This window comes from Oncorhynchus kisutch, linkage group LG24, assembly GCF_002021735.2.
Source record: "Oncorhynchus kisutch isolate 150728-3 linkage group LG24, Okis_V2, whole genome shotgun sequence".
NCBI lineage: Eukaryota > Metazoa > Chordata > Actinopteri > Salmoniformes > Salmonidae > Oncorhynchus > Oncorhynchus kisutch.
Window position 1 is genome coordinate 15181001 of NC_034197.2, and position 18446 is coordinate 15199446.

The 18446-nt window shown below is 42.1% G+C and overlaps 2 protein-coding genes across 5 annotated transcripts in view; one reads left to right on the top strand and one right to left on the bottom strand.

Moving 5' to 3' along the window:
- Window positions 1-348: 348 nt before the first annotated feature.
- On the bottom strand, window positions 349-14436 carry LOC109869415 (G-patch domain and KOW motifs-containing protein-like). 2 transcript variants are annotated; one of them, XM_020459544.2, is made up of 11 exons: window positions 14067-14436; window positions 9892-10079; window positions 9626-9765; window positions 4788-4894; window positions 2942-3143; window positions 2546-2678; window positions 1707-1884; window positions 1333-1444; window positions 1141-1210; window positions 930-1015; window positions 349-790 (listed from the first exon to the last, which is right to left on the bottom strand). In XM_020459544.2, exons 1-11 carry the CDS (start codon window positions 14276-14278, stop codon window positions 662-664), a joined length of 1557 nt encoding a protein of 518 aa, XP_020315133.1. In that variant the 5' UTR covers window positions 14279-14436; the 3' UTR covers window positions 349-661. The 2 variants fall into 2 exon arrangements, with proteins under 2 accessions (XP_020315133.1, XP_031659252.1); XM_031803392.1 differs by having other exon boundaries at window positions 349-786; window positions 14067-14303.
- A 2114-nt stretch (window positions 14437-16550) lies between these two features.
- Window positions 16551-18446, top strand: part of magixb (MAGI family member, X-linked b) — a 49793-nt gene continuing 47897 nt past the window's right edge. The window contains exon 1 of one of the 3 annotated variants that reach the window (XM_031804258.1): window positions 16551-16798. Coding sequence is in view for 2 of the 3 variants with exons in the window: in XM_031804259.1 (XP_031660119.1) it covers window positions 17263-17345 (83 nt within the window). In the remaining variant the exon portion in view is untranslated. Of the gene's footprint in view, window positions 16799-17088; window positions 17346-18446 lie in introns of those variants that run through there. The other 2 variants (XM_031804259.1, XM_031804257.1) reach the window with 2 other exon arrangements.

The following is an 18446-nucleotide window of genomic DNA, read 5'->3' on the forward strand; positions in this document are numbered from 1 at the left end:
CACTCCCACCACCATGCTTGACTGTAGACAAGACACACTTGTCTTTGTACTCCTCACCTGGTTGCCGCCACACACGCTTGACACCATCTGATCCAGACTGAGGTCTTCAGTAAACTTCTGACCCACTGGAAATGTGATATAGTGAAAATCTGTCTCAACAATTGTTGGAAAAATGACTTGTCATGCACAAAGTAGATGTCCTGACTGACTTGGCAAAACTATAGTTTGTTAACAAGAAATTTGTGGAGTGGTTGAAAAATGAGTTAGACTCCAACCTATGTAAACTTCAACTGTGTTTGTATTGCCATTACTGTTGTAATATTGCCACTTGAGTCAGGACAAAATGGCTTTGCTGTTGACATGATTTTATTACAAAGATACACTGACAAAAGTTACTCACTGTACATACACACTCTTGCATTTTATGACCAAACTTTGTAAAATGAAAACGACATATGTTTGGGGCAGGTAAGATGTTTGGGGCAGGTTGAGATCAGTGGTGAAGTGGAGGATAAACGCTCTTGCGGTTTATGCAACTTTTTATTTTGCGCGTTTACCCACCTAATGTGGGAAAAATGCATTGAACGTTTAGGGAGTTACTTTATTCCCCCACTAATATTTTAACAGTACATCACTAGTTATATGGTAAAAGCAGAGGGTGTCAGTGATCTCCCCCTCCTACGTAATGGCAGATGGAGTCATAGTCCAGGGTGAAGACTTTCTCCTCATATCTGTCCAGCTGCACCATAGCTCTGCTTCTGTCTCGGTCCCTCTGGAGAATACGACCTGTCTGGAACACACCATGTCATTAACTACAGACACTTCAATATTTTACATTTTGTACTGCTTCAATCCAATCAGTAATGAAGCAAATCCGCATGGATATTTTACAGGCAAAGTGATAACGATGAACCCATCCACTCACTCACCTGCCCCCTGTGTTCGCCAAGTACAACCATGATGTCCTCAGAGTCAGTCTTTGGCACAATGGTCTCCAGCATCGTCTGTTTCACATCTATGTTATCATGAAGACATAAGGGCATCATTGAAGGAACAATTAGATGAGTAAAGGGAACACCAGTTAAAAGAATATGGTTTGGAGTAGGTAGAATGTAATTCAGCAGTAAACCTTGAACTCACCATCTAAGAATCTGCCCTCCTCAGTACGACACACACAGATGTTTGGCGACAAGACATCCTCTATTCGCATCTTCAAAAAACAGCATAGGACATTCATTAAACTGATTCTGAAGATCAACAACACAGAACTGTAGTGGGCTGTAAAGTGTCAACAGGCAATGAATTGTGTACCAGTGCCCCTAGTGTTAATACCTTTGAATTGTAGTATTTTCCCCCTTTGAAGGCTTTATCTACAAAGCGAACTTTCAGGTCCCTCTGGAGCCAGGAGGGGGCAGCAGGAGGTAGCTTTGCCTGGGGCTTCTCTCTAAGGAGAGAAGGGAAAAGGTGATAAACAAAACAATTCAATTTGAAGCAATTATTTAGTCTCAAATCATTTCATTATGTGTTATCAAATTAAATGGTATGAGTAAATAATTGCTTTAGATTGAGAATTTATGAAGGATTACGATAATCCAACATAAACATGAATAATCCAAGTCATTAGTTAACCTCTTGTATTTAATTTTTTACATTTTTTTATGAATCCTACACTTCCAACCTCAGCCCATATTTTCAGGATCCTCTACCTGTCCTGACTAGAATCCCGGTGTTTCCTTTTTCTCTGGTTATTCCCTCCATCCCTGTCCCTCTCAGAAGATCTACTTTTCTTCCTCTCCTCTTCCTTATTACTCCTCCTCTCTTTCTCCTCCCGTCTCTGCTGCTCCTTCTCTTTCTCCTTCTCTTTGTGGGCCCTGCTGAGGCGACCTGATTGGTAGAAAGATAGTGTTACAATTGCAACGTCACGAACAGTCCAAGGGGGCTCCATTAAACAGTTTCATCACAATGATCAAGCAGTCTCATCTGCATTATTGCTATGGTAGTGCCGATACATATTGACCTATTCAGCAATAACAAATAAGCCACATGAGAGCAGTACAATTTGCCTGTTCACAAACAGTACCAGTGTATATTTGAAGGCCATTGCTTATGTGTGAACCTCCCTCCACTCCAGAAACGGGTCCTTCTGATTACTGACAATAAGAGCAGTGACAGCATGGCTGTTTTGGGTTGGAATGGTAAAAGGCCATATGGCTCCTTTTCACACAGAGGCTCAAATGTCACTTAGCTAAAGGAGAGAGAGAGAGCCTGTGGAATCAGCCCAGCTCATCACTCAACAACAGACCAGTCTGCCCTTCGGCTGTTTTTTCCCCCTTGTTCTGGTCTAGAACCTTCCATCCATGTAGTGAGTGGGTGTCTCAGTATTGCCAAGACAACAATATTGGAAATAGTCATGGAAAGAACATTTCCATGACCCTGTATGACATCTGTTTGCTCAACTAAATTATTCCAATATTTTACAGTAAACAGGTTCAATGTCATTTCAGAGAGCAATCACAAAACTGACATGGTGGTAGGAGAGACTTACTGAGGTCTTTGCCGTTTTTGTCATATTCTGTGCGGTCAACCAGTTTCAGTGCATATTGACTGATTGTCACAGTCTTGCTACCAATCGCAAGCTTGACCACTACTCGTGCATTGTCCGGATCAACTCCTTCAATCTGTAACATAGGAATGTTGGGGCAATAGGAGGGGTGTTGCGAGGAGGGGGAGACAAAACAGTCCATCAGTGTGCAAAGGCACAAGTAGAGAGACAGTTACATGTGAGAAAAGTAAAGCTAATTGTCTTGCTCTGAAACAACAACTATATGACGCCTAAGATGGCCTACGAGATAGTGATATGCCACAGTGTCATGTTCTCAGGAGATTGTTGTTGCTTTCTGTAGTTCCAGAGAGTCCAGACAAACAAAGCCAGATATCTCACCTTCCCGTACAGGTCCTTGTGTGCTCCAGACTCCACCAGCACATGGCCTCCAGGCCCCAGGACCAGGGTCTCCTCCTTCCGCTCATCACCTGGCTTGGGAGGCCTCCGGGGCCCGCTGGGCTCCAGGTCCCGTATAGCAGAGCGGTCAGCTCCCAGACCCAGACCCTTCGGCCTCAGCTGATGCTCTATGGGCTTCACATCCCTAGAGCGAGAGGGGAGAGAGAGAGATTAGGTGGGAGCAGGGTGAAAGTAGATTCTTCCTGGTACGGGGTCCCTCCTGTGTGTGAAGGAGCTTTTTAAAATCTACTTCATTTGTATTTTTATGGGCTTAATCATTGAATGACATATGGAATCTGTATTTATTTCATAGCATCTCTATGGGCCTAATAGTCCAGATTTGTCATTTCACTTTTAAAATGTATTAGCCTACCTTTTCATGTGGCATAAACACAACCGGTCATGCATTAATCTGATTGTCAAACAATTACTTAAAAAAGGCTCATGTAGTCTACATGTGCATGTTACTCAAGGACAGTGGTTTTTCAGCCTCATTCAGATATTTTTCTGATTATAATTTCCAACATTTTGTGAGTCAACTTGTCTATAATTAGATAGCCTACATGCAGCTTCTCTTCTGTCATTACTTGATGCTTGTCTAGAATTCTAAATAAAGCCTTGCTCCCCAGAACAATGTCATAAATCGAAAGAATGATCAATGCATCATCAACAATCTAGTTGACATCGGTAAAGTTCTTTCATTCCTGCTTCTCTCACGGAGCGAGGATTTAGGGACAATGGAGATTTCCAAATTATGCCAGTTTGCCGGTTTCAAGGAAATCAAAAGCTTTGAAAACGATCCAACATGTTTCTGATAGTATTTCAGTTAATCTTGGATGCATATTTTATGTGGTTGAAAATGAAACTGTCAGCTTTAAAGTTGCTGAAAGAAATTGCTTGTTTAGGCTACACAACAGGTCCCTAAGCGCATATTTTCATTCTTTCAAGATGCTGAAAGGAATCCTATTTCTCTACTCCTATTCCCGAGACAAAATGTAGATTTGTTCTGTAATTTTACTGCGAGGAACACTTCATTCAGCAGAAGTTAACATTATAATAGGCTACATGTGAGGCCTACAGTCAGTGTCCAGACTTCAGTTCCTATTCCAACTATTAGGCTACTCCCCTCTAAAATAATTCCCGCGTCCATAGGGTGCCATTTGATAGGCCTAAAAGTAGAGAGACATCACTTACAAAACACCAAAAAGTGTTATGAATGACATAAACAACTGCCCATTCATTAGGTCTACACAAGTCAATTAGATCATTTTCCGTGCGGTCATGATAAAGTGTAACAGCCTACAGTTTTCATGGAATCTGTGTATTAATGATCATGATAGGCTCATGTTTTACCGGTATTGCGTACCCCACACTATTTGCTTTGCTGGGACTTCGTACCGGACCGTTCCGGCTTACTGTCAACCCTGGGTGGGAGTGAACTAGGAAGTATAATGGGATGAAGTCGACCCCTATGTCTAGGAGTCAATGGGTTTATATTTGCAGACTAGCAAACAGATGGGCTTGAAGATTAAAAACAACAGTGGCCAACCACAGTAAGATTGCATTACTAAAACTACATTATTTACTGTACTCTGGGGAAAACAGCATAATCATCTTATGTCATTACTTATTTTCTGTAATATAAGTCCGATGCCAAAAACCTGATGCAACAAGAGTGGATAATATTGGCATTATAAATAAAGCAGACATAGCAAACCAGATATTTTAAAGGCATTAAAAATAACACGGATATTGGGGATGAAGACTGACTATGAGAGAGAATACGCACTGTTTGAAGGTCCGCCCGATGCCCTCTCCGGCCTTCCAGCCCATCCCCTTCAGCATGGCTAACCCGTACACCTCCACGGGAACACTGTCATAGTCTGCCTCTGTGGACTGAAGACACACGTCACATTCTACATGCAGTCTCAGATAGTGAGAAAAACAGACATCACTCTTTACACACCTACTGGTACAGTCTAATGCTCTGTACATCTGATTGTCACTTGTGTCAGCCTGCCAGATAGTGTTTCTGTAGACTGACAGATGCTTGTGTATGTCCGGACTCCATACACAGACAGAAATAGCTTATTCCAATGTTGTTGTTATACAATCCTTTGGCTCTAGGCTGACAGACTCACCAACCACATCACAGCAGTGTAGAGACATGCCACTGTCATTATTGTGGGTGCTGTCTGTCCCAGTGCCATGCTCCTCACTAGCTCCCTTATGGGCTATGTCTGCTCTAGGGGAAGCTGGGATCACACAATAGTGGGAGAAGCATAGAGGTGGAATGAGCCAGCTCCTCAGCCCCTCCCTAATACGGTGCATTCAGAAAGTATTCATACCCCTTGACTTATTCCACATTGTTGTGTTACAGCCTGCATTCAAAATAAATAAAGAATCATTCTCACCCATATACACACAATAACAAAGTGACTTCTAGAAAATGAAATACTGAAATCTCATTTACATAAGTATTCACACCCCCAGTCAATACTTTGTAGAATTCATTTCCCACAGTCTGGTGGAAAGCAGACTGAACCAGGTTTTCCTCTAGGATTTTTTTCTGTGCTTAGCTCCCTTAGTTTATTTTTTGTCTTGGAAAAACTCCCCAGTCCTTAGTGATTACAAGCATACCCATAACATGATGCAGCCACCACTTATGCTTGAAAATATGTAGAGTGGTACTCGGTAATGTTTTTTAATTTGTCATTATTTCACCTTTATTTAACCAGGTAGGCAAGTTGAGAACAAGTTCTCATTTACAATTGCGACCTGGCCAAGATAAAGCAAAGCAGTTTGACACGTACAACAACACAGAGTTACACATGGAGTAAAACAAACATACAGTCAATAATACAGCAGAAAAATAAGTATATATACAATGTGAGCAAATGAGGTGAGATAAGGGAGGTGAAGGCAAAAAAAAGGCCATGGTGGCAAAGTAAATACAATATAGCAAGTAAAACACTGGAATGGTTGATTTGCAGTGGAAGAATTTGCAAAGTAGAGGAAATAATGGGGTGCAAAGGAGATCAAAATAAAATATACAGTAGGGAAAGAGGTAGTTGTTTTGGGCTATGTATAGGTGCAGTAATCTGTGAGCTGCTCTGAGTTTCAGAGATTTTTGTAGTTTGTTCCAGTCATTGGCAGCAGAGAAATGGAAGGAGGCAGCCAAAGGAAGAATTGGTTTTGGGGGTGACCAGAGAGATATACCTGCTGGAGCACATGCTACAGGTGGGTGCTGCTATAGTGACCAGCAAGCTGAGATAAGGGGGGACTTTACCTAAAGGGGTCTTATAGATGACCTGGAGCCAGTGGGTTTGGCGACGAGTATTAAGCGAGGGCCAGCCAACGAGAGCGTACAGGTCGCAGTAGTGGGAAATATATGGGGCTTTGGTGACAAAATGGATGGCACTGTGATAGACTGCATCCAATTTATTGAGTAGGGTATTGGAGGCTATTTTGTAAATGACATCGCCGAAGTCGAGGATTGGTAGGATGGTCAGTTTTACAAGGGTATGTTTGGCAGCATGAGTGAAGGATGCTTTGTTGCGGAATAGAAAGCCAATTCTATATTTAACTTTGGATTGGAGATGTTTGATGTGGGTCTGGAAGGAGTTTACAGTCTAACCAGACACCTAGGTATTTGTAGTTGTCCACATATTCTAAGTCAGAGCCGTCCAGAGTAGTGATGTTGGACAGGCGGGCAGGTAGCGATCTGTTGAAGAGCATGCATTTAGTTTTACTTGTCTTTAAGAGAAATTGGAGGCCACGGAAGGAGAGTTGTATGGCATTGAAGCTCACCTGGAGGGTTGTTAACACAGTGTCCAAAGAAGGGCCAGAAGTATACAGAATGGTGTCGTCTGCGTAGAGGTGGATCAGACTCACCAGCAGCAAGAGTGGGAGCAAGAATGTGTTGTATTTGCCCCAAACACAACACTTTGTATTCAGAACAAAAAGTTAATTGCTTTGCCACATTTTTGGCAGTATTAATTTAGTACCTTTTTGCAAACAGGATGCATGTTTTGGAATAGTTTAACATGCTACAGGCTTCCTTCTTTTCACTGTCAATTAGGTTAGTATTGTGGAGTAACTTCAATGTTGTTGATCCATCCTCAGTTTTCTATCAAATCATTAAAACTCTATAACTGTTTTAAAGTCACCATTGGCCTCATGGTGAAATCCCCGAGCGGTTTCCTTCTTCTCTGGCAAACGTAGTTAGGAAAGATGCCTGTATCATTGTAGTGACTGGGTGTAGTGATGCCCCATTCAAAGTGAAATTAATAACTTCACCATGCTCAAAGGGATGTTCAATGTCTGCTTTAAAAATATATATACAGTGGGGCAAAAAAGTATTTAGTCAGCCACCAATTATGCAAGTTCTCCCACTTAAAAAGATGAGGCCTGTAATTTTCATCATAGGTACACTTCAACTATGACAGACAAAATGAGAAAAGAAAATCCAGAAAATCACATTGTAGGATTTTTTATGAATTTATTTGCAAATTATGGTGGAAAATAAGTATTTGGTCACCTACAAACAAGCAAGATTTCTGACTCTCACAGACCTGTAACTTCTTCTTTAAGAGGCTCCTCTGTCCTCCACTCGTTACCTGTATTAATGGCACCTGTTTGAACTTGTTATCAGTATAAAAGACACATCTCCACAACCTCAAACAGTCACACTCCAAACTCCACTATGGCCAAGACTAAAGAGCTGTCAAAGGACACCAGAAACCAAATTGTAGACCTGCACCAGGCTGGGAAGACTGAATCTGCAATAGGTAAGCAGCTTGGTTTGAAGAAATCAACTGTGGGAGCAATTATTAGGAAATGGAAGATATACAAGACCACGCAAGATCTCACCCCGTGGGGTCAAAATGATCACAAGAACGGTGAGCAAAAATCCCAGAACCACACGGGGGGGACCTAGTGAATGACCTGCAGAGAGCAGGGACCAAAGTAACAAAGCCTACCATCAGTAACACACTACGCCGCCAGGGACTCAAATCCTGCAGTGCCAGACGTGTCCCCCTGCTTAAGCCAGTACATGTCCAGGCCCATCTGAAGTTTGCTAGAGAGCATTTGGATGATCCAGAAGAAGATTGGGAGAATGTCATATGGTCAGATGAAACCAAAATATAACTTTTTGGTAAAAACTCAACTCGTCATGTTTGGAGGACAAAGAATGCTGAGTTGCATCCAAAGAACACCATACCTACTGTGAAGCATGGGCGTGGAAACATTGTGCTTTGGGGCTGTCTTTCTGCAAAGGGACCAGGACGACTGATCCGTGAATAGGAAAGAATGAATGGGGCCATGTATCGTGAGATTTTGAGTGAAAACCTCCTTCCATCAGCAAGGGCATTGAAGATGAAACGTGTGTGGGTCTTTCAGCATGACAATGATCCCAAACACACCGCCCGGGCAACGAAGGAGTGGCTTCGTAAGAAGCATTTCAAGGTTCTGGAGTGGCCTAGCCAGTCTCCAGATCTCAACCCCATAGAAAATCTTTGGAGGGAGTTGAAAGTCCGTGTTGCCCAGCAACAGCCCCAAAACACCACTGCTCTAGAGGAGATCTGCATGGAGGAATGTGCCAAAATACCAGCAACAGTGTGTGAAAACCTTGAAGACTTACAGAAGACGTTTGACCTCTGTCATTGCCAACAAAGGGTATATTAACAAAGTATTGAGATAAATAAGTATTTGGTCAATAACAAAAGTTTTCCACCATAATTTGCAAATAAATTCATTAAAAATCCTACAATGTGATTTTCTGGATTTTTTCCCCTCATTTTGTCTGTCATAGTTGAAGTGTACCTATGATGAAAATTCCAGGCCTCATCTTTTTAAGTGGGAGAACTTGCACAATTGGTGGCTGATTCAATTTAATTCAAAAAACATAATTGAAATTACATTATGAGGCATTGTCTGTAGGTCAGTGACAAAAAAAAGAATTGAAATGTAATCCATTTTAAATTCAGGCTGTAACATCAAAATGTGGAAAAATGTCAAGGGGTATGAATACTTTCTGAAGGCACTGTATCTAGAGTCAAGACAGATGTGAGATGACAGCGATGAGAGGGTGGCGGATGGGTGATGAGGAAGAGATGCACAAAGGAAGATGACTGTTGGTCTCTAGGGAGAGGGAGGGCAAGCCAGTGTCATCTCGTTCGTAAGACGCTGTCAGATTTGAAGTGAGTACGTGTCATGCACACACACACACTTCTCTGTTGGCACGGTTCGGTTTGGTGGAAATATCCTGCGGTCAGCACTTTCACACAGTCTCTGGTTTCAGTCCCAGTTAAACTGGTCAGTCCACCTCCATCTGTCATCGCAGACATTCTGTTGATCTGACTTTCACACACTTGTTAAGCATGAGTGAATGAGAGCGCGCGATGGATTATCATAACTTTCCATCTCTGTTTTGGAATCAACTTCTCTCTCGTAACCTGACATAACTTTCAGTCGCCCTCTGTTAAAGTTGCCCGTCCTAATTTGACTTCACACATAACATTTGCTGTGAAAATGCATTGAATTTACTTCAGTCTATTGACACAACAAGACCCAAGAACCAAACGGTAACGGATAAGGTTCCTCTGACCCTCGCCCCATACTTACAGACTCTGGTCGCAGGTCCACCTTGATGTGGTCTCCATCCTCAAACCCCTGTGGAGCCTGGTTCTGCATCAGCAGGGGGATGGTGAGGTTGGGGTCTGCTTGGTCCCCATTTTTCCACTGGTCAAGCTGCCTCTGAGATTCTGAAAGAGAGATGTGATATTGAAAGAGTGATTCAAGTATTAACGGTGGATTCACAACATTAGGATAAGGTGCTAATTTCTGAGTACTACTGAAGTAGTAACTGAAGCTGACACACAGACATGCACCTTCAATAATTTCTTTGACAGCCTGTGATTCCACTGAGTCCTGCTCCTGAGAGGGGGGTTGTGTTTTGGCCTTATCCCCCCCTCCATCACCGTGCCCCTGGCCAGCTCTGTTTTCCTGCCTGCTGCACCAGCGATTCCTTTGGATGAGTGGAATGATCAGCTCCTTTGGCTTCTCCACAGGCTTGATACTAAGACAGACAAAGGAGGTAGAAGGAATTTACTAACTAGACAACAATTAGCCTCTGCAAAGCTATGTCCCAATTATCTCTCCTTCCTCCCAAAGGGTGCACTGGTTTGCTTTCCTTCACTGACTTGAAAGGAAATGACTGGTATAAGAGATATTGTGAAAATTCCCACGAGCCCATGGCTCCACCAATCCAGATTTTTGCGAAGTAGTGAGGGATTGTACACATTTCAGGAGAAAGTAGATATTGGGACGCATTCCCCAGGCCTTTTCTCAATTAGATTGACCCATTTCAAAAGGAGGACGCAAAGGTAAATCGAGGAGACGCCACGAGAGGGGAACGTCAATGACTTTATATGAATGGACAAAGCCATCGATCACGTGACACAATTAATTCCTATGTGTAGACTCAATAGTGCATTTGAAGCCAAGGGAGTCGGTTAAGATGGTGTCTAATGTGGTAAATTTATGGAGACATACATTTGAGTTTGAGCTACTCCAGAAAGTAACGTTGCAAGCTAGCTCAGTACTGCCCCCTCTCATTGAGTATCTCAAGATACGGCAGGCTGCCGTTAGATACAAAGTAAATTATCCTTATTACTTTTCCTTATAACTTCTTTAAAATAATTGGTTCAAGGACATACATCTGATGTAATAGAAGCAATTATTGGTACTGTGATTGTCTTCAAGAAATGTATTTATTTACATGAAGATGGACCACGAAGATTGCCATTTTCCCCTTCACTATAATGGGGGATTCTGTTCTCTGCAAACAATGCCTGCAGTACCGAGGTCGGCCTTGAACGTTGTGGGTTCAATGAGAGGGGCAGTTGTTCTGGTGAATGTGGACAAAAATGGCTTGTGTAAATCATACTGAACATCGTGCAATGTGAATGGGCTAAATAACAATGTGATTTAAATGTGTTTTCTAAAGTTGATTATAATAATAATAATAATAATAATAATAATAAATGGCTATTAACTATTTTCCTTTTTTGATATTGTTAAATAAAATTCTAAGTCTGCTAACATTTCCTAATAACATTTTACAAATTTCAACCATTATTATTTTTTACCATCTTCATTGCGGGACCTCTATTTTGAGGAGAAATCGCAAGGTCACAGCCTTATTCTTTCTATGTCTTGCTTGCTTCTCAGAGGTTCCGTCGAGGAGGGGAGGACACTCTTCAGTTAGCCTACTAACGAATTGACACCTACCGGTCTCCATGTCACGGAGGAGAGAGGGTGGAGGAAAAGGGAAAGGCACAGCAAGTCGGAAGTTTACATACACTTGGAGTCATTAAAACTCGTTTTTCAACCACTCCACAAATTTCTTGTTAACAAACTATAGTTTGGGCAAGTCGGTTAGGACATCTACTTTGTGCATGACAAGTAATTTTTCCAACAATTGTTAACATACAGATTATTTCACTTACTCACTTTCACCAGTAGGTTAGAAGTTTACATACACTAAGTTAACTGTGCCTTTAAACAGCTTGGACAATGTAATTCCAGTCCATATAATACAGTACACACTCAAAGAAATTATTTTGGTTCTACAATTTGTCGGTTCTATATTTTTTTTTGATGATGAGCACCTCCCTACTCATGTAAAGCTGAGGTATGCATTAAGAGCTTTTGTCCCCAAACCATTACAGTGCAGGAATTGTAAAGAATTTGACCACGTTTTAAGTGTGTGCAGACTGGTGGAGTATACAGAGGATTGGAGTGAAGAACATCCATTTTGCAATAGAGTTCATGGAGTGCCCTGTAAGGGTGAAGGAGGTTGATGAGGCAAAAGTTAGGGCGGTCCATCGGATCTCCAAAGAGTAAGTGAAGTTGAAGAAACGATAGTAGATGCAGCAACGCCCATAGTGAATAGGGCTATTTGTCAACCAAGAGAACTGGGCATGATGTACGTAAAGAAAGTGGATGTTGTGGCGTTCAATGCAACTGTGATAAACTGCAAGGCTCAAGTATAAAGGAACTCAAAGAAATAGGACATCATTGTGGCTGCGGCAGGAAGGTATCTGGGGCAGCAGGAAAATATCTGGAGCTTCAGGAATTCACAGCCGAAGATTTACAAAGGTTATTGGCGATGGAAGATGTGCTGTCCTCCTAGGCTCCTACTGTGTAGGGATTTGACATGGATAATTCGTTAACAGATGAGGCATGGAGCATGTCGATGAGTGATTTTCAGGTAGACAGTATGAGTTTTTTTAATCCACATTTGTCTTTTAGGATATTTTATTTTCATCCCACACAGTTGGTGGTGACAATACACCTTTTTGCATGTAGTTCACTATATAACCCAAAGAAGAAGAAATGTAGCTATGGATGGACATTGTGGCTATGAGGTGGGGGTAATGGACAGGAAAAAAGGAGAAAAGTGGAACACATTGTAAGTAAATATGGAATGGGGGAATGCACACGCCTTCTGGAAGATCTGATGAAGGTGAAGACCGTGGACAGAAACAAAAGGTGGAACATATCTTGAGTGAATATGGAGTGGTGGATCACACATACCTTTTGGAAGAGCTACAGAAGGAAATTGAACATGACGAGAGAAGATTAATTAACTGCGGGGGCAGGTGCGGTGAAGACCACCGAGTTTGAGCCTTGTCCCGAGTTGATTCTGGCCCAGTGTGAGTGAGATTTTTGGAGAGAATGGATCATTGCCTTCTGGCAGATCCATATGTGGTGTTAGGTTGGGGAATGTTGGGTGGGTGAAAGTGACTCGAAGTGGAATTTTATGCGTTTATGCTGTCCACTAGGAGCGTGCGCTCTGCACCACATAACTGGGGACAAGAACTGTGACTTGCTTTCCTCTGGAGCAGGGCGCCGTTGAAAGGAGTGATAACTGGAGTGGCGTTAAGTGTTGATGAGGATCAACTGAAGTTGAAGCTTCCCGGTGTCTGCGACACCTGCCATTTGGTGCGATGCAAACCCGTTGGAGAGCGGTGTGAAACACACAAGACACGGTCTGTACTCTTGAGTTTTGATGCAGGCTTTACCAGATAAAGTCAAGTTAGGATGTGTCAGTTATCCCGTGAGAGTTTTTGTCCCAAATCCATTACGGTGTTTTAGGTGTCAAGCTTATGGTCATGTGGAATCAGTGTGTAGGAGGGAAACCTCTAAATATGAGAGGTGTGCAGGAGGACATGAGACAAAGGAATGTGTATTGTTGGGAAAAAAATTGTGTGTAAACTGTACGGGTACCCATGGTGCTGGATATCACAGCTGCCCAGAGAGAGAAAGGCAGGTTCAGGTTGCCAGGATAAGAGTAGTGCAGGAGGTGTTGTATGCTGAGGCAGTGAAGAGAGTAGTATAGAAGAAGACTGGTCCAGGGTGAGGGATCCTAAGAGGATTCCTGTGAGTAGGCAGAGGCCAGTAGAGTGATAGGAATAGAATGTGCTTCTGTAAGGTTGTTTTTTTGGCATTAATGGCCATGGATGTCAATTGTACCGCAGGATTGGAATGTAAAAATCACAGAGAATAGGTACAACATTTTACTGCAGAAAAGTTACATGTTTTGACCAATAGTGTCCCATCCTCCCAGGCTGCTGGCCTTGAGTAGGATCAGATAGGTTCAAATTAGTGGAATTGTGTAGATGTTTTAATGGGTGCAGCCAGGGTTAGTTGGTATGGCAATTTTTTCACAAAGTGTCATGAATTCATACAAGGGAATAGTAGCCAATGCTACTACAGAATAGTAACATGGACCAATATTTGTTTGCGGGCCGCCATAATACCAAAGAAGAAATGTAGCTACCGGCATGTAGCTACAACTCTACCGGCGAAGAGTTTCTTAACCGTAGTCTTTCCTACCCGTGGCTAAATACATAGCTAACTAGCGAATACATAAAGGGACAGCAACATGTTTATTCAACATACAGGCTAGTAACGTTATTAGCTGACTACTAGGCAACAATACGTATTAATGCAACTGTATTTAGACACCAACATTAGAAGCTAGGTAACGTTAGCTTACCTTAGCAATTCTTTCCCATCGACTCCGGTTAAATAATCTCGCTCATCTGCGTTGATAGCTTCATCCCGACTAGATTTTAATTTACTTACAGTTTTGCTAAAACCAAAAGATATAGCCCCTGATTTCCTCTCTCCTTGTTGTTGATGTGCATTAGATGTTGATGTATCAACAGGAACGTTCCTGCTGTTTTGCTCCTGTTGAGAGGCCGCCATGTTTGCAAGGCAAATGCTATATGGGATGCTTGGGACGTCCCGACCCTAAACATAACCCTTGCATAACCATTTTACATTTAAACTTGGAATATGGGATATATATTGGGATATGCACGGACCATGTTTTTTGCGATGTATGAGGAGAGAAAATAGAGTTTTGGGTAATGCAGTTTTATGTGGACGGACAGCGCGATTTGATGGATCAGTTTAGATACCAAGTAGCGGTGCGTGGGTAAAATCACTGGGGTAATTGCGTTGTTTTCTCAATAGTCTGTTAATTAATATGTCTTGCAACCGTGATATATAGGCCTAAAGGCCGAGACAATAATAATAATAAATTCAACCACAACTTTGTTTTCTCACAAAACCGGGTAGCAACCAGTGAAGTCCACAAAGCATATTGTGACAGATAGGTACATGACCTACAGCAAGGTCAAGCAAGTTAATGTTTTGGACTAAACAACTATTGATTTAGAACCACAAAGAGTTACCGCAAGTTGCAAAGAAAACAGGAGCTGCCTCCACTATTCCAGCACCATTTCAACTTCAACATCAACAAATCACTTCTGACCGCTTAGTCTAATACAGTGACAAATAAAAGATACCAAAAACTATTCAGTCCAATCAACGTAAGCTAAATATGTGGCTGTCCATGGTTCTGATTTCTGTATGTGTGTATGTGTGCGCATTCGTGCAAATAGAAAACATGTTGACTCACCTTACTGGTAGAGAAACGCCATCCTCCTCTCTTTCATGTTGACAAAACGGTCTTTCACTCTGTCATACAGTAGACACTTTTATTTTTTGTTGTCCTAGGCTACCTGGCTAAAATGCTTGCTCGCTAGCCTAACTTCCTTTCATGACCAGCCTTATCTAGTTAACATTAACCTTCTACATCTAGCTACATATTTAACTTCCATCCTCTCAGGCCAGGGGCACCATGTATTTATTAATGGTTGGATCAGAATCGGCATTCTAATCATTTGCCAGTACTGAGAATTAAGTAAAACCACAAGTCCAAATCCCTATCTCCATCCATGGCTAATTTAGGAACGGGACAATTTTAGCTAGCAGGCTAGCTAGCCACCTGAGGACAACACAACGAGATGCAACATTTTTCTGTCCATTATGTATGCTCTAAAATGGGATTTGATAGGAGTAACGCCAAAATCCAAGCTGGCTTCCCCTAACATTTTTTGGGGGTGCGCCAGGACCATTCACAGTTGATTTTGCTCAGTTTACTCAACGCTGACTGGAAAATTTGTTATACTTTTTTTTGTCAAGAGAGGCCAGATGCTTGCTGGCTTCCCTTGCCTTCAATGCTAATGCCGGCAACAATGTCATACTTGTTTGGACCAGACATCAGATAGATGGCCTACACGTAGAGAGACAGAGGGGCGCTGTTTCGCTCACTCAGATGCTTTCTCCTGTGAGATACATTCAGCCTCTTGCGAATTGAACGAAAAGTATGAAACATAGACAAAAGATACATGATTGTATCTATTCTTTCTTTTTATATATTGGTACATTACTGGGGGAAGCCTGGCTTCCCTTGGAATCCATGAATACATGCCACTGTTAGACACTACATTTCACAAAATGCCTTTATTATAGGGAATTTTCTGTTGCACAACTGAATGCATTCTACCGAAATGTGTCTTCCCCATTTAACCTAACCCCTCTGATTCAGAAAGGTGCGTGGTTGCCTTAATTGACATCATCAGCGACCAGGGAACATTTGTTGTTTGGGGTTAACTGCCTTGCTCAAGGGCAAAATAGCAGAGTTCAGCACCATGTTGGCTCAGGGATTCGAATCAGCGACCTTTAGCTTACTGGCCCAACGCTCTTAACTACTAGGCTTCCTGCCGCCACATGTACAGAGTCTTGTACAGCCAACCACTTTTATTTTTTTAGGCTGAAAAGTAGTCGATTGTACCTTTAATATATGTTTTCATTTATATTAGAATAGGGGTTGCAGATTCGATGCCCAACCTGAGTTAGTCCAATGTGTTATTTAAGTTTAGTCCATTACTTCAACTTCAGCATACTGTGTTTGATGTTTATTATGTCAACCTCTCATCAGACTAGCCTAATCCTAAAAGATGAGCGGATCGGACAAACTAAATAAAGTGAAGAATAATACAGGAGGCCTGACTGTAGGGGCGGTTCTTTTCCCCCATCTTCACCCCCCCCCCCCCCATGCCCCCACCTCCCTTGGTGCTCATTTGCGTTATCATTGTTTCTCTGTTTTTTGTGACCGAGAACATTATGCTCAAGTCCCACGCAATTGTGACCTGTTCAACTGCCGCAAGGCATCGCTATCGCGCTCTGACAGCATCGCATCTCCAGTTCCGTAACACCTCTGTCCAGTTAAAATCAATATCGCCGCGTGTCTTTTCTTTACATCATTGGCCTCAACTACCGTGTAAAAATTCGGTTTAACGTCTACAACCAAACTGATTTATCAAAAGAAGATAAAAAGCAAAGGGATATGCCGAGAAGAAAGCAGGAATTATGAAGGTGAGCATCCGTGTCTGGACGAGGTTCGTGTGTTAGCCTATAATTTCTGCTACCAACCAATAAGTGAAGAGTTAAACATGTTAAGTTAAACACCCATGCCATGCAGCCATTATCACAACTAACCCCAGGCTGTCCATGGAATAGCCTACCAGGCTCTTGATTTATAGAGTAAACCTGTCAGATTTGCAGTTTTTTTTGCCCGACTGTTTTTTTCCTCTGTCAGATCACGGGTCTCGTGCTCAGCTGTAGAGCATCCTGTACAACAGTGTCCAAATACTCCGTCTGGCGTGCACATCGCGTCTGAGTGTCTCTACCGAAACGATCGATAACAGCTGTCAATAAACTCGCGTAGTCCGATTTCAAATAGCTGGAATTGAATACATTTAGAATAGAAAAGTATTTGCCATTTATTTTTTCATATTCAATTGTGACCGTTGGGGTCAAGTGTAGTTTCGGTCGGGTCAATGTATATAGACGCGTTTAAACGTCTCCTCGTTGAACGGCTAAATTGCTTGAAAAGAATGTGTGTATGTCAGCGCCAAGGCAGGTCAGTATTTTTCCCTAAATATTAGGATACCAATGTGACCATGTGTTGTGAGAGTGTGGGCTCCTTATACAGAGGATGAGGGAGGGAGATCTACCTGATTAAGGGGACAGTTGACTGGTCAACAGTTTACCTGTAGGTTAGCTTTCAGTTTTAGCTTCTTGAATGTTTTCTTTGTACAGTATTGTCAGAATGTGATTGTTCACCATTTTTATTTATTATTTTTTATTACTGTCTAAGAAGTAGACAATATAATCAAGACAGTCTCAACATTGTAAGAAATATAATTTAGTTTCATGCCTTGATTTCCGTGTGATACCCAAACAAAAATGTAGAACAGTTAATAATGACAGAAGTAAAATAAGTAGTTGTCCTACTGTAATAGTAGTATTGCACATGTTCAATGGACTTGTGGCAGTTTTGCAATTAGTGTTGTCATGGACACCGATTTGACATATTTCATGCCTGCAAAAGTGCAGTGTGTGTTTGTGTGACAAACGGCTTGTATGTTGTTAATCAAATGAAATGCACACATGTTCTTGAATATCTGTGTAAGTAAGCATGTGTAGGATTGTGTGTGTGTGTGTGTGCTTGTGCATGTTTGTTTGTGTGTCTCTGTGTGTGTTTCACTGTCAGTTGGTGTGCAGGGTGTGTCCCTGCTTGTTTTGAAGTGATGCACGTGTGACCCTGACTTCACACAGAGCGTTGCTCTGGGCTCTGGGAGCAGTCAAGGTTATAGTGGTATTATGAATCATGAATTAAGTCCAGGCAAACCAGAAACGTGTGGCGCTATCCCAGCCACTTGTACTCGGAGACTACTGTCCCTCCACAGCTCTGCACACACGGTATCCCCGAGAGACCTGATCTGTCTCTCTCATCTCCTCACCTATTGACACCCGCAGGTTTACCCATTTTAGGACTCAGTTGCTGATGGCATATCCTTGACTTCTCAAGGTCTTGTTTTTGGTATGTGCTTTATCTCTTTGTATCTCCTTCTCTTCCTCCCCCCTTTTTTCTATCCATTCTTTCACATAGTCTTAACCATCTGCAATTAACCTGAAATATATTTGGCCGTTTGCCAGCAGTCTACAACATTTTCCCCAC

Coding starts and splice junctions, on each gene's coding strand:
- LOC109869415 (XM_020459544.2), bottom strand. CDS start 14,278: ATGGCGGCCTCTCAACAGGAGCAAAACAGCAGGAACGTTCCTGTTGAT. Junction 9,766..9,891: donor TGTCAAAGAAATTATTGAAG/GTGCATGTCTGT, acceptor TCTCTCTTTCAG/AATCTCAGAGGCAGCTTGAC. Junction 4,895..9,625: donor TGGACCTGCGACCAGAGTCT/GTAAGTATGGGG, acceptor GTGTGTCTTCAG/TCCACAGAGGCAGACTATGA.